Below are 13,021 nucleotides of genomic sequence, written 5' to 3' on the forward strand. Positions count from 1 at the left end.
CATTTACGCCAGGGCAGTCGACCCGTCTGTCACTTTGCCTCCCAATTCCGTACCCTGGCCGCTAAGCTAAAGTGGGGAGATGCTTCTCTACGCTCCATCTTCCTGGAGGGGCTGGCTGATTACATCCGGGATGAGATGACCGGCCGTGAGGCCCCTAAAACCCTGGATGAGGCCGTGGATCTCGCCCTGAAGATCGACCAACGAGTGATGTCGCGGCCTCGCCACACCCCTCGGGCCTTCAAACCCTTCCAGCCTCAGAGGACCACGTCTTCGCAGCCTCCTCCCCCCTCTGACGGAGCCGCTGCTAGCCCAAGCCGTACATCCAGCGAGGAACCCATGCAGCTGGGCAGACTCTCCAAAGAAGAGAGAGAGAGAGACGCTGGCGTGAGGGTCTCTGCGCCTACTGCGGATCAGCTCGCCACCGTCGTCCCCAGTGCCCCCTACGTCCGGAAAACGATGACGCCAGGTAGACTGCGGGGGGGTCCCACCTGGCCAGTCGCACTCCTCCGGCCCCTCTCGCTTTCTGTTACCAGTAATATTTCATCTGAACTGCCGTCAGTCCTCATCAGAAGCCCTCCTGGACACCGGAGCCGCTGAGAACTTCATCGACCAAAAACTAGCCTCCCGACTTGGCATTCCGCTAACTCCTGTGGACCGATTCCTCCCGGTGACCTCAGTGGACGGGCGACCCCTCCAACCCTACCCGATCCAGTTCCAAACCCAGCCGGTTCACATGTCTATCGGGGACCATCAGGAGGAGATCCAATTTCTAGTCGTCTCGGCCATTTCTTCACCACTCATCCTTGGATACCCCTGGTTCCGCCAGCACGACCCCCACATCTCCTGGTCTTCCTGTCAAATCCTGGGTTGGGGTCCCCGGTGTCCTCTCCGCTGCCTTCTCTCTCGGACCCAAAAGGACTCAAAGTCAGAAGAGGCCCCTCCCCCGGAGCCCATTGATCTGGATAAGATCCTTCCGGCGTACCATGACCTATCTGAGGTCTTCAGTAAGAGGCGAGCCTCCACTCTACCTCCTCATCGCTCCTACGACATGGCCATTGAGCTCCTCCCGGGAGCGGTCCCTCCTCGTGGTCGTCTGTTTTCTCTGTCTCCCGCAGAGAATAAAGCCATGGAGGAGTACGTTGCTGAGGCCCTCCAACAGGGCTTTATTCGCCCCTCTACCTCTCCTGCTGCTGCTGGATTCTTCTTTGTCAAGAAGAAAGACGGCGGGCTCCGCCCCTGTATAGACTATCGGGGCTTGAATAAAGTCACCATCAAGAACCGCCATCCGCTTCCTCTGCTATCCACCGCGCTCGATTCCCTCTCCCAGGCCTGCATCTTCACCAAACTGGACCTACGCAGCGCCTATAACCTGGTGCGCATTAGGGAAGGGGATGAATGGAAGACCGCCTTCATCACCCCTAACGGGCACTGGGAGTATTTGGTGATGCCCTTCGGCCTCTGCAACAGCCCTGCCGTCTTCCAACATCTGATCAACGACGTCCTGCGGGATATGCTAGGCCGGTGGGTGTTTGCTTATCTTGGCGACATCTTAATCTACTCCCGCACCGAAGTGGACCATGTTCGCCATGTGAGGGCCGTGCTGAGCAGGCTGCTCGAGTACCAGCTGTTCTGCAAATTGGAGAAGTGTGCATTCCATCAGCGGTCCACCTCCTTCCTGGGCTTCACCATCTCCTCCGATGGCCTGACCATGGATCCGCAAAAGGTTCAAGCGGTGACCCAGTGGCCTCAGCCCTCCAGCCTTAAGCAGCTACAGAGCTTCCTGGGCTTCGCCAATTTCTACCGGCGTTTTATCCGCAACTTCAGCACCGTTGTCGCCCCACTGACATCTCTCACCAAACCAGCTAACCTGCCTAAACCCTTCTGCCTCTCCCCGGATGCAAAACAGGCGTTCCGAGAGCTTATCCAGCGGTTCACCACGGCCCCCGTTCTGCTCCACCCTGACCCTACCAGAGACTTCGTGGTGGAGGTGGATGCCTCCGATGTTGGCGCTGGCGCCATCCTCTCTCAACACGGCCCGGATGGAAAACTGCACCCATGCTGCTATTTCTCAAGGAAGTTTTCTCCCACGCAGCAACGATATGGTGTCGGAGACCGAGAACTCTTGGCCATTAAGTGGGCCTTAGAAGAATGGCGGCATTGGCTCCTGGGGGCAAAAGACCCTTTTCTGATCTGGACTGATCATCAGAACCTGATCCACATCCGCTCGGCCAAGCAACTCAACCCCCGGCAGGCCCGTTGGGCCTTGTTCTTTGAGCCTTACAATTTCCACCTCGCCTACCGACCTGGTTCCAAGAACGCCAAGGCAGACGCGCTCTCCAGACAGTTCGCCCAGGACGACCTCACGTCAGACCCAGGACCTACCTGCCTTCTCAGCGCTTTGCTGCCCCCCTTCGGTGGCCCCTGGAGGACTCTATCCGGGATGCCCTGACCGCCGAACCACCTCCGCCTGACACCCCTGCTGGGAGACTCTATGTACCATCCCGATGCCGTCAGGAGGCCTTGCTCTGGGCTCACTCCTCCCCGCTCTCTGGTCACCCGGGGCCTGACAGGACTCTCCAGCTCCTCCGTCGTGCCTTCTGGTGGCCCTCCATGACTCGGGACGTCCGGGAGTTCGTTTCCGCCTGTGACACCTGTGCTCGGGCCAAGTCCTCCACTCAGCCTCCCGCAGGCGACCTTTGCCCTCTCCCTGTGCCAGGACGTCCCTGGTCCCATGTCGGCCTTGACTTTGTTACCGGCCTCCCGTCCGTGAACGGTCTGGACACCATCCTCACCTTTGTGGACCGGTTTTCTAAGGCGGTACACCTGGTCGCCCTGGCCGGCCTCCCCTCCGCCAAACAGACAGCTGAGCTCTTCTTGGACCATGTCGTCCGGCTTCACGGCTTCCCCAAGGACATAGTCTCCGACAGGGGGCCCCAGTTCACCGCCAGGTTCTGGAAAGCCTTTTGCCGTCTGATTGGAGCATCTCCCAGCCTCTCGTCCGGCTACCACCCGCAGACCAATGGGCAGGTTGAACGGACCAATCAACAACTGGGACGCTTCTTGAGGTGCTTCGTCTCCGCCCAACCGTCGCTTTGGCCTCGTTACCTGTTGTGGGCTGAGCTGTCTCACAACCTTCACGTCTCTTCAGCCACCGGTCTTTCGCCCTTTGAAGTCTGTCATGGTTTTCATCCTCCTATCTTCAGCCACCAGGAGGCGGAGGTCGACGTGCCTGCTGCCGAACAGATGGTCCGCCGCTGTCGTCAGGCCTGGATCAAGGCACGGGCTGCCATCTCCCGCTCCAACACTCGGTACGCTGCGCAGCATCGTCGCCGCCACCGTCCGGGTCATCCTTTTCGGCCGGGGACCGCGTCTGGCTCTCCACGAGGCACCTGAGACTCCATACCGAATCCAGGAAACTCACTCCCAGGTTCGTTGGCCCTTATGAGATCACTGCCCGGCTCAACCCCGTGACTTACCGTCTCCGGCTTCCATCCGCCATGAAGGTCCACCCTGTTTTCCACGTCTCCCAGCTCAAGCGGCGCGTTGCTTCCTCGCTGGCGCCCCCGTCCCCGCCCCCTCCCCGGTTCCTCGATGGGGACCCTATCTACACTGTCCGGTGGCTCTTGGACTCCCGTCGCCGGGGTCGAGGGGTCCAGTACTTGGTGGACTGGGCTGGTTTCGGCCCTGAGGAGCGCTCCTGGGTGCCGTCCCGCTTCATCTTGGATCCCTCCCTCATCTCGGATTTCCATCGCCGCCGTCCTGGATCGTCGGGTGCCGGTCTTCAGGGGGGGGTCCTGTCAGCGGCTGATCAGCTGATTACGGGGCCGGGCTTAAAAGAGAGATGCCACTCACCTGTTCGCCGCTCAGACATCGTTCCCTTCATGTCAGGAGCTCCGAAACTTTGCCTACGTCAGTCTCCGCCTGATTCAGCAACTGTGAGTGTTTTTTCCTCTCGATTCTTTCTCTCATCCAAGCCCCGCTCGCTCTCCATTTGTAACGCCAGTTCCGAAGCCAAGCTTCGTGCACGGATCGTTACTAGAATAACTGCGTGTCTGTTCCAACCCACCGCTAGCCTTCGCCGCGTTTGGGTCTAGCCAGCACGCCACACGGGCACGCCGAATTACTGTGTGTAATTCGCCCCGCCGTGACACATGTAAATTATGCTGTTGTTTTTTCCTCGATATAACATACATTTAAGGCTGGATCAGGTGACCCTGAATCCTTTCTTAGTTACCCTGCTATAGGCCTGCACTGCTGGGGGCTTCCCATGATGCACCAAGTGTTTCTTCTTTCTCTGAATTTAATCGTCTGCTATTATAATCACCCCAGCTGGTCACAGGAGATTGCTGCCCTTCGCTGTGTCTGGTTTTGCCAGACGTTTCGTCCTGTTAAAAGGGAGTTTTTCCTTCCCACTGTCACCAAGAGCTCGCTTATAGGGTCATCTAATTGTTGGGGTGTTCTCATATTACTGTGGGGTCAATACAAAACACTTGGATGTGACTGTGTTTGTGATTTGGCACTATATAAATCTAATTATTGTACATAACTTCTTGCAGTTCATCTGTAGTACTTTCGATGCCTATCAAAATAAAATCCCTGGGACTGTGACAACTATTTTAACCAGTATTTATTTTAAATGGGGTTTAATTTACCCAAACATCAAGTGCATTTTGGCCAAAAATAACATATAAAGTGCTTAGTAAGATATCTCACATTCTTTGTTTTTATGTGTGTAATGGGTGATTTTACGCATAACCACAGACTCAGTAAAAGATGGACGTAGCCTATGCTGGATATGAGCCTTCTCAGCTCACTCACTCTGTGACCTCATAAAACACTTTGCTGATGAGTTTATGGGATCAGCTGCCACAAAAAGATGAAGTTTATTTTAGAAATTATGCTCATAGCTGATTTTTAGGGGATGCTCATTGGCTAAGGCCTTGTCAATCACAATTTATTAGTGTATGACCATGCAAACACTGGTCATACATTGGTCCATCTGTCACATACAGTCTATAGTCCCAAAGTAAAAAGTTTTTAGAGATATGCAGGTCAGCACTCTTTACATTTCTATTCTGAGTGTGACGGTTACACACCGCCGCCTGCTCAGCTGTGCCGTGTACTACATGTACGTTGTAAACACAGACTGGAAATAAAAGATGGACACGACCAGTATGACATTAAATGTCGTTAACAAGCCTCGAGCTGAGGGTTTTCCCAGTCGTCATATGTTTTGGAACTGGAGGTGAAGGGGGGAAGATCTTACTGAGATACCATGTGGATAATCTAGGGCTCTTCGATATAACGATATATATCGGATGACGATATAAAAACGTCTATCGTTTCATTTTACGCTATCGTTTGTTTTGTGGTGTCGCAAAATAAACTGTTTACGGCAATATTTTTTTATCGTTTTGATGGTCACTGTAGTGGCTATATTAATTTCTTAAAGTTCTCTCTTTCTCTTATATTTAATATAACCACACTACGGACGGACAAACGCCTGTTTTTATGCGTTGTCGTTAGCAACAATGACGGTAAAACCATCGCGTGTCCGCTTGTTTATTTTCCACATAAACCTTTCACAATAAAGCTCAAGATCCTGTTGAGACTTTTCAAAATAAACTGAATCACGTGAAAGATGCAGAGTGTTTACGGATGAGAAGCAAAAAAAAGCCGCCAGGTGCTAAAAAATAAACCTTAGACTCAAACGTTAGAACAGGCTTTTCCCCCGCAGCACGATGTGTAATAAATACTCACAAAGAAAAAGGCGGCCGTTACAACTTATGACTAAAAATGTATAGCTTCATGCATCTGTTAAAACACTTGACTCCAGGTATATGACGCCCAGCTGGAAACACTTCACGCAAGTCGAGCTGCCCGAGATTCACAGAATTTACAGAAAATGTTAAAATTTTGTGATTTATATCGTTATCGGGACGATAGATGTCTTATATCGGGATATGAGATTTTGGTCATATCGCACAGCCCTAGGATAATCCTCCTTTCTGACTCTAATAATGAAAAATAAAAATATTCATGACCCCATAAACTCATCAGGTAAGTTTCAGAGGTGAAAGAGAGCCATAGATATATGTATCGCAGGAAGTCTTTTTCTAACTGGAGACTCGCCACCTGGTGGCCATTACACAGAATACACCTCCACGCTGACTGATCTGTAGTTGTGAACAATGGAGGTGCTGACAACACTTTAAATCAGGGGTCCCCAATCCCAGTCCGCGAGGGCCGGTGTCCTGCAGGGTTTAGATCTCACCCTGGGTCAACACATGTGAATCAAATGATTAGTTCATTACCAGGCCTCTGGAGAACTTCAAGACATGTTGAGGAGGTAATTTAGCCATTTAAATCAGCTGTGATGGATCAAGGACACATCTAAAACCTGCAGGGACACCGGCCCTTGTGGACTGGGATTGGGGACTCCTGCTTTAAATGAACCAGTGTTTTTGTTGTTGTCTTTTGCGTGTTTGCTTGAAAACAAAGAAAAAGAAAATCTTGTCTATGCAAAACATCTCGTATAACCTCGTATATGCGGATACTAATCTCAGCGATAACCCAGTATCAGCTGAGTGACATACCAGTCAGGCTCTAGCTGAGAAAGGCAACATTTTTCACAATGTTGCCACCACAGAAAAAAAGTTCACTCATGTCCAGCCCTGACACAACAACTTAGGTTCAGGACTCAGCTAAAACTGTGGAGCCACTAAACACTGAGCCTTTTGATGACGGTGAATTATGCTCTGTGCATGGACCACAGTGCTGCTTTTCATTAGCAAAATACAGTCTGCGTACACACACACACACAGAGTCAGGAAAATGGTCAGAAACAGGTCATCAGGTTGGCTCATAATAAGCAGAAACAACACAGAGGCAAGAGGCTGAACTATCAGATTCATACTCCTCTGAAACACAGGTGACCACAATATTCTGGACTTGCATGAAGGCACGTCTGTGTGCGCTTAATTTGCTTTTTTTAGTGAGGGGGCACAAAACTTTCTGTGTACCTACTGTAACCTGTTGATGGTTTGGTCATATCATCAGCAGTTATGGTCAAGATGACTAACAGGTTAAGAAACTCCTCTTTATGCTTAACTACTTAAACTGAAACTCCACACGATTAAATCTGCAGATATTTTACTTGTATTTAAAATCGTTCACAGTCTGGCTGCTCGTCCTCTCTCCATGACTTCATTAAACAAAATTAAAGCGCATACATGTGGAGCAGAGAGCTTTTGGGCAGTCGAGCGTCACATACCTGGAATACTTTGGACATTTTGATAAACTGTGCCGTCAGAAAGTGGAATACATACTGAAAAAGCTTACCATTTCTAAAAGAGAAAAAAAAGAGCTCTGCATAGCCACATCTTTGTTTCTGTGTGCTTTGAAGTGTTTCTGTAACACCTGTGTGTGACCCGCTCAGAGACAATAGGTGTAAATTAGCAGCAGTGCTAAATTCTGGCTTGTTTACATCCTAAGTTATCATATTGAAATCCATTATCATGTGCTGTGCCTGCTATATAAAACAACAACAAAGGAAACACTGCATCTCTTAATGCTTTGTTTAAACCTGTAAATCAGTGCTTACCTACTGGCTGGATACTAGAGGGGTGTGTGAGATTTCATGTGGTACTATTGTATCCATACAAGAACACCAACTATTGATATTATAATAACCAAATTAAAATACTCCCTGAAAGCAGGGAACCTCTCTCCGAACAATGACAATCTGACGTGGACTGACTGTCGCCACTCTCAGAGTGATTGTCGAAGGTTTGCCTGATGGGTAAAGTATCTAACTTATCAATGCAGACAGCACGTTGCCATGAGTCTGAATGAGTCTTTGTCAACGAGCACAACACGAGGGGACTCGACTCCACTGGCTGCCAGCTGACTGTATCCTAATATTCTAGTATTGTAATATTCTGCATTAATACAATTTGCTCTAATCTTATTCTGTTTTTTAACCAACTTTATTTGTACTTTTCTTTGTTTTGATTTTTAAAATCACTGTTGCACATTTACACTTCTGCACTCTCTCACAGTATAAGAGCTTACTGGGAGCCGGCGGCACTTTTATTTTTACTTTGTTGTTTATTGTAGTAGTTTTATCCTTTATCCTGCTGCTGTAACACAACAGTGCGAATCAATAGCAGTAATAGTTAAATGTGAGTTTGTGTCTGTGAACAGCAACAAATATGTGGTTTTCAACGATTATAACAGTTAATTGTTGGATTATCAGAAACGGAGTGTGTGGAATTGCCAACTGGTTGTGCTGACAGTGTTGGCACTCTTGACCATTTTGTAAAACAAACAAACAAACAAACAAATAACTGAAGTGAGAAAACTTTATCTTATAGGATAAAACAGTTACTGACAAAGTTGAACAGGGTGACAAATCACAGTATATGTTACTGCAAAATGTTAAAAATCCCTATAATATTGGAACATGAGTGAAGTACTGTGACAACATTATGATAATAAACTACTGTATACTGTGTCACTGTGTTCATGTGCTGTGGTGTCTGTGAACTGGTTATGTTTTATCATTCAGATGCTTCACACTCTTTTCTGTGTTTATTTACATCTTTGGGTTTCCTTTGAATGGCAGCAGCCTGGAACGAGCCCGTGTGGTTAAATGTGGCACATTTACAGCAGGCTCTTGTTCAATAATGTGCATTTTCTCCTCTTAAACAGCATAAAGTACAAAGTTAGGGAGCTGTGGACGCCATGAATGAATGTGTGTGTGTGAGTGGGGCTTGTGCTAAAAAGCTCTGAGCTCTAGCAGAGAGACGCTATAAAAACACATTCCCCCAAAGTTCTGCGCAGCAGCTGGACACCGCTGGCTGCAGGATCGAGCCGAGGCCCAGCTTACCTGCTGTAGACCAGACAGTCCATGTGGTTGATCTCTTTATCGGACCTGTGTCTCCTGTAGTCTTCCCACAGGTCTTTGATGGCGGTCACGGACAGGATGAAGACCACGGGAGCCAGAGCGAGCTCGGGCTGGAACGCGTTGACAACCGGAACAAAGTTGAGCAGAGCGATGAAGACGAAGTAAACATTGGCGAACCTGTGGAACTGTTCGAAGAGGTTCTTTGGCAGGAATGACAGCACTGTGTATTTGGTCGTCTTAATCTTGTTGTTTGCATAGTGTCGGTTGGGGTTTTCCTCCCCTTTGGCGCAGTCGTGCAGGATGTTTGCGTGGACAGTCCTGGTTTTGTTCTCTTTGGGTTTCTTTTTTCTTTGCCGTGCGGCTGGCGGAGCTTTGGCCATCCCGGCGTCCTCCTCGCTGTGCCGCGCCATAGCCAGCTCCCCCCCAGCTTCAAACTTTCCCACAGTTTACTTCACACACTCACACACACACACACAGAGGAAAAAAGCCGCCTCCCAAAATGCTGGCTAAGTTATCATTCTTCCACGGGGGTCGGGAGTCTCTCCGTGGGGTCACACTAGCAGCTCCTTTTCCTCCATGTTGACTCCTCTTTTCCAGAGTCAGAGGAAAACTTTTGCTTGTTGAGCGTCTCCGCTTTTTTTCTCCTGCTGCTGGGAAAGGATGCTGAGGTGGGGGGAGGGGAAAGGGGGACGGCTCGGATCTGTGAGCCATGCGGATGGGCTTCAGCCGCTGGATGTGCGCAGCTGCGGGGTGTGCAGATCAGCGCATGTGCGCAGGCTGAGCACAAACAGGACGTGCGTGAACGGTTCAGGGGGTCGCACTCCTCTGGAAATCTGACCCGGAGGGAGGACCCTCCTCGAGCCAACCTGGGTGTTTTTTGTCTCTAAGTGCCACGCGGTAATATTGGGTTTGCACCGGCCCACAGGAAGCAGCAACACATCCAAACTCGGTGTTTTTGACTTTGTTTAAAGAAAACTGTGGCGCTTAAAAGAAGAACTCCACATGGCGAGAATCTGTCGTGAGAGTGGGATGTTTTTTTAACGCCTGTTTAAATATTCCTTAATGTACAATTAGCGAATTTCTCTTTAACACTGTGTTTGTATAATACAGTAAATACAACATCATCACGCCGTTAAACATCCAAAGAGAATAAATGTATGAAATATAAATGACACAAAAATATAAACGAACATCAGTTTGCACGCAATCGTTGTATACTCTAGCAGTGGTTCTCAAACTATGGGCGACCCCGCTGCTGGGACAAGACACACTGCAGATGCAGGTGGAGTAAAACATAAAGCCAAAGTTTGTCTTTTATGGACAATAAACAGCCTCGTGACTTGTCCACGAGCTTTCTGCGACCCTGAACTGGATGAAGGCTAAAAACTGTGGGGTGTGGGCAAGCGGCTATTCCACCAATGTCCACTCGAGGCCCCTAAAAGGAGATAAGGAGCTATCAGGTGTGCCCAGAGACTCATCTGTTCATGGCAAAGTCCACACGTTCGTGGGTATTTTGGTGTGTTTTGCTTTCATACGCACGTAAACAGCATTTTTGGATCAGTGAAAATGGAGCTTTGAAAAACTTGTGCCAGGCTGAAGAATCTTGAAAATTCTGTTTCTGTATTTACATGTCAGACGCAGAAGCAGAATTGAAACAGCTATATTGACAGTATTAGAGAACAGGCATGACAACATATAGCATAATTATAGTGCAATGGTGGAGAGTGACTGAAGAAAACAGATTTTGTGTCACAATGTGAATGGCGTGCGTCTTTATCACCTTTTTTTGATGTCAGACTAAGTTGATGTTTGTGGGCTTCTGATTGGACAACATTTCTTCATGGTTAGGGATACAATGCCACCTGTTTCATTAGCATGCTCTTTCCAGTGCTTGATGATTTTCGGCTTTTTAATATTGATGGAGTTATTTTTCAAAATGAAATCCCTGTTTGAAAAATACCTGTAGAGAATAAAATTGAATATATCTTTATTGTCATTGCCAAATGTATATTATGGATGTTTGGACAGTTTTTGTTTATCTTTGCTCGGGTCCTCTACCAGAGGCCTGGGAGCTTGAGAGTCCTGGGCAGTATCTGTCATGAGTGTGGCAGGATGAAGGACCCAAACGCACGACTCATACACAGAATGTAAACTTAAAGTGGCAGCTTTATCGCTGGATAAGTTCTTCATAAAATAAACTCACCCCCCCCCCCAAAAAAACCCTGAACATGAAACTAAAAACTAGGAAACTAGAACACAAGGAGCACAGAACAAGGAAACTAGAGACACGACAAAGGGCAAAGGAAAACACAGGGCTTAAATACACAAGGAGTAAAGAGGGAATTGGAAACAGGAGGGAAACACAGCTGGGACTAATTAGACATAATGTGACAATGGGAAGCAACACTAGATACACGGCACACAGGACAAGGACTATCAAACTAAAACAGAAACCAGAAACATTCACAAAGGCGCTGACTTGACACAGAGACATAGAGACGCTACTGACTGGGGAGACAGAGGGAACATGGAGAGAAGAGTGACTAGACGAGGAACACAGGGAAGGCAAAAATGACAGAAACCTAAATCCTAGGAACTAAGAATAAACACAAGCAAATGAATGACAATAATCCAAGAACATAAATAAACCCAGAAACACAAAACACTGGGTCAGACACAGTACTGTGACAGTATCTTTGCTGTTCCTGAGGCTGCGCTCTTCTGGACAGAGATCTCTGACGGTTCTGCTCACCCAGTTTGGGGGTCGCTGCCCCGAGTGCTGTGATTACCACAGGGACCACTGTTACCTTCCCTCTCCACTTCTTCTCGAGTTCTTCTCTCAGCCCTTGGTACTTCTCCAGCTTCTCATGTTCCTTCTTCCCGATGTTGTTATCACTCAGTATAGCTACATCTATTACTACAGGCATCTGCCTCTGCTTGTCCACAACTACTGTTAGCCATCACCAGTTTGTCCATCTGTATCTGGAAGTCCCACAGGATCTCAGCTCAGGGTGGTCATTATGCCATACTTGGCACAAGTGTTCCTGTATATGATGCAAGTCACTTGGTTATGGCGTTCCATGTAAGCCCTGCCTGCTAACATCTTGCATCCTGCTGTTATGTGCAGCCTGCACCTCGGGTCTTGCCTGGTGTGGTAGACCCCAGCCTATATGTATTTTGGGCTGAGAGCTTGTTCCTGTGCTGCCATGATTAGTGCCTCTGTGCCGTCTTGAAGTCCATCTTTGTCCAGCCATTGGTAGGATTTTTAATTATTAATACATATAATAATATATAAAAAAGCAAAATAACACCAGTAATCACACAGACTGCAATAATGATACAATAATATAATGCAACAGTTCAGCAGGATGAGTAAAGTGCCATGTGCAACAGCATCTGCTGTGAAAATGAATAGTGGATAATGTGTACAGAACAGTGTGTTGTACTGCAAGGATATTTCAAGTATTCCAAAGCTATTGTTTGTGTGTATTCTGGCCTGGTCCATAGCAGTCACAGCTCTGAGGAAAAACCAATTGTTCAGTCTGATTGTGGGTATGAATGGCTCTGTAACTGTGTTGGTTTGCTTTGCAGCAATGTCTTTTACAAGCTCTTCAGACAATGTCCTTAAAATTACATTAATTTGCACAAATGCAGGAATTAAGTAGATCTGTCTATATTTAAAGGAAAATCCAAAATCTAAATTTAGGACTTTGTAAATATGACAACATGTACAGCTTCTGCTGCACCGTAAATCCACAAGCTGCAGCCATTTGGACCAAAACAGGAAGTAACCAACATTTGATTTGATAGAGAAATATCAGCAGGTTTGCGTTAACAACAGACTTTATTTCAGACGTCTGACCACAAATCCATGAAGGAGACTTTGAGATGAGAGAACCAGAAATACAAAACTTCAAACTCTTTTACAAATTCTGGGGCTCATTTCTGTTTTGGCCTATCACACAGTGCACACAGTGGCCGACTAATATTTCAGTCAGACTCTGCTTTTGATGAACTCATGAAGATTTCTGATGTAGGACAATTACAGAAAATAGGTCGGTTAAAAAGAATGGTTATAAATAATCCTACTCGGTTTTCTGACAGTTAGGCAGT

General features: G+C 47.8%; 1 protein-coding gene across 2 annotated transcripts in view; it reads right to left on the bottom strand.

The window, feature by feature from the left end:
* atp10a (ATPase phospholipid transporting 10A) overlaps positions 1-11,167 on the bottom strand; it is a 50,803-nt gene extending 39,636 nt beyond the window's left edge. Inside the window, exon 1 of one of the 2 annotated variants that reach the window (XM_025903072.1) lies at positions 8,891-11,167. In XM_025903072.1, coding sequence (XP_025758857.1) covers positions 8,891-9,318 — 428 coding nt within the window. In that variant the 5' untranslated portion in view covers positions 9,319-11,167. The remainder of the gene's footprint in view (positions 1-8,890) is intronic. The other variant, XM_003444290.5, reaches the window with a different exon arrangement.
* Positions 11,168-13,021: the final 1,854 nt, after the last annotated feature.

Source organism: Oreochromis niloticus, linkage group LG23 (assembly GCF_001858045.2).
Source record: "Oreochromis niloticus isolate F11D_XX linkage group LG23, O_niloticus_UMD_NMBU, whole genome shotgun sequence".
In the NCBI taxonomy this organism is placed as follows: Eukaryota; Metazoa; Chordata; class Actinopteri; order Cichliformes; family Cichlidae; genus Oreochromis; species Oreochromis niloticus.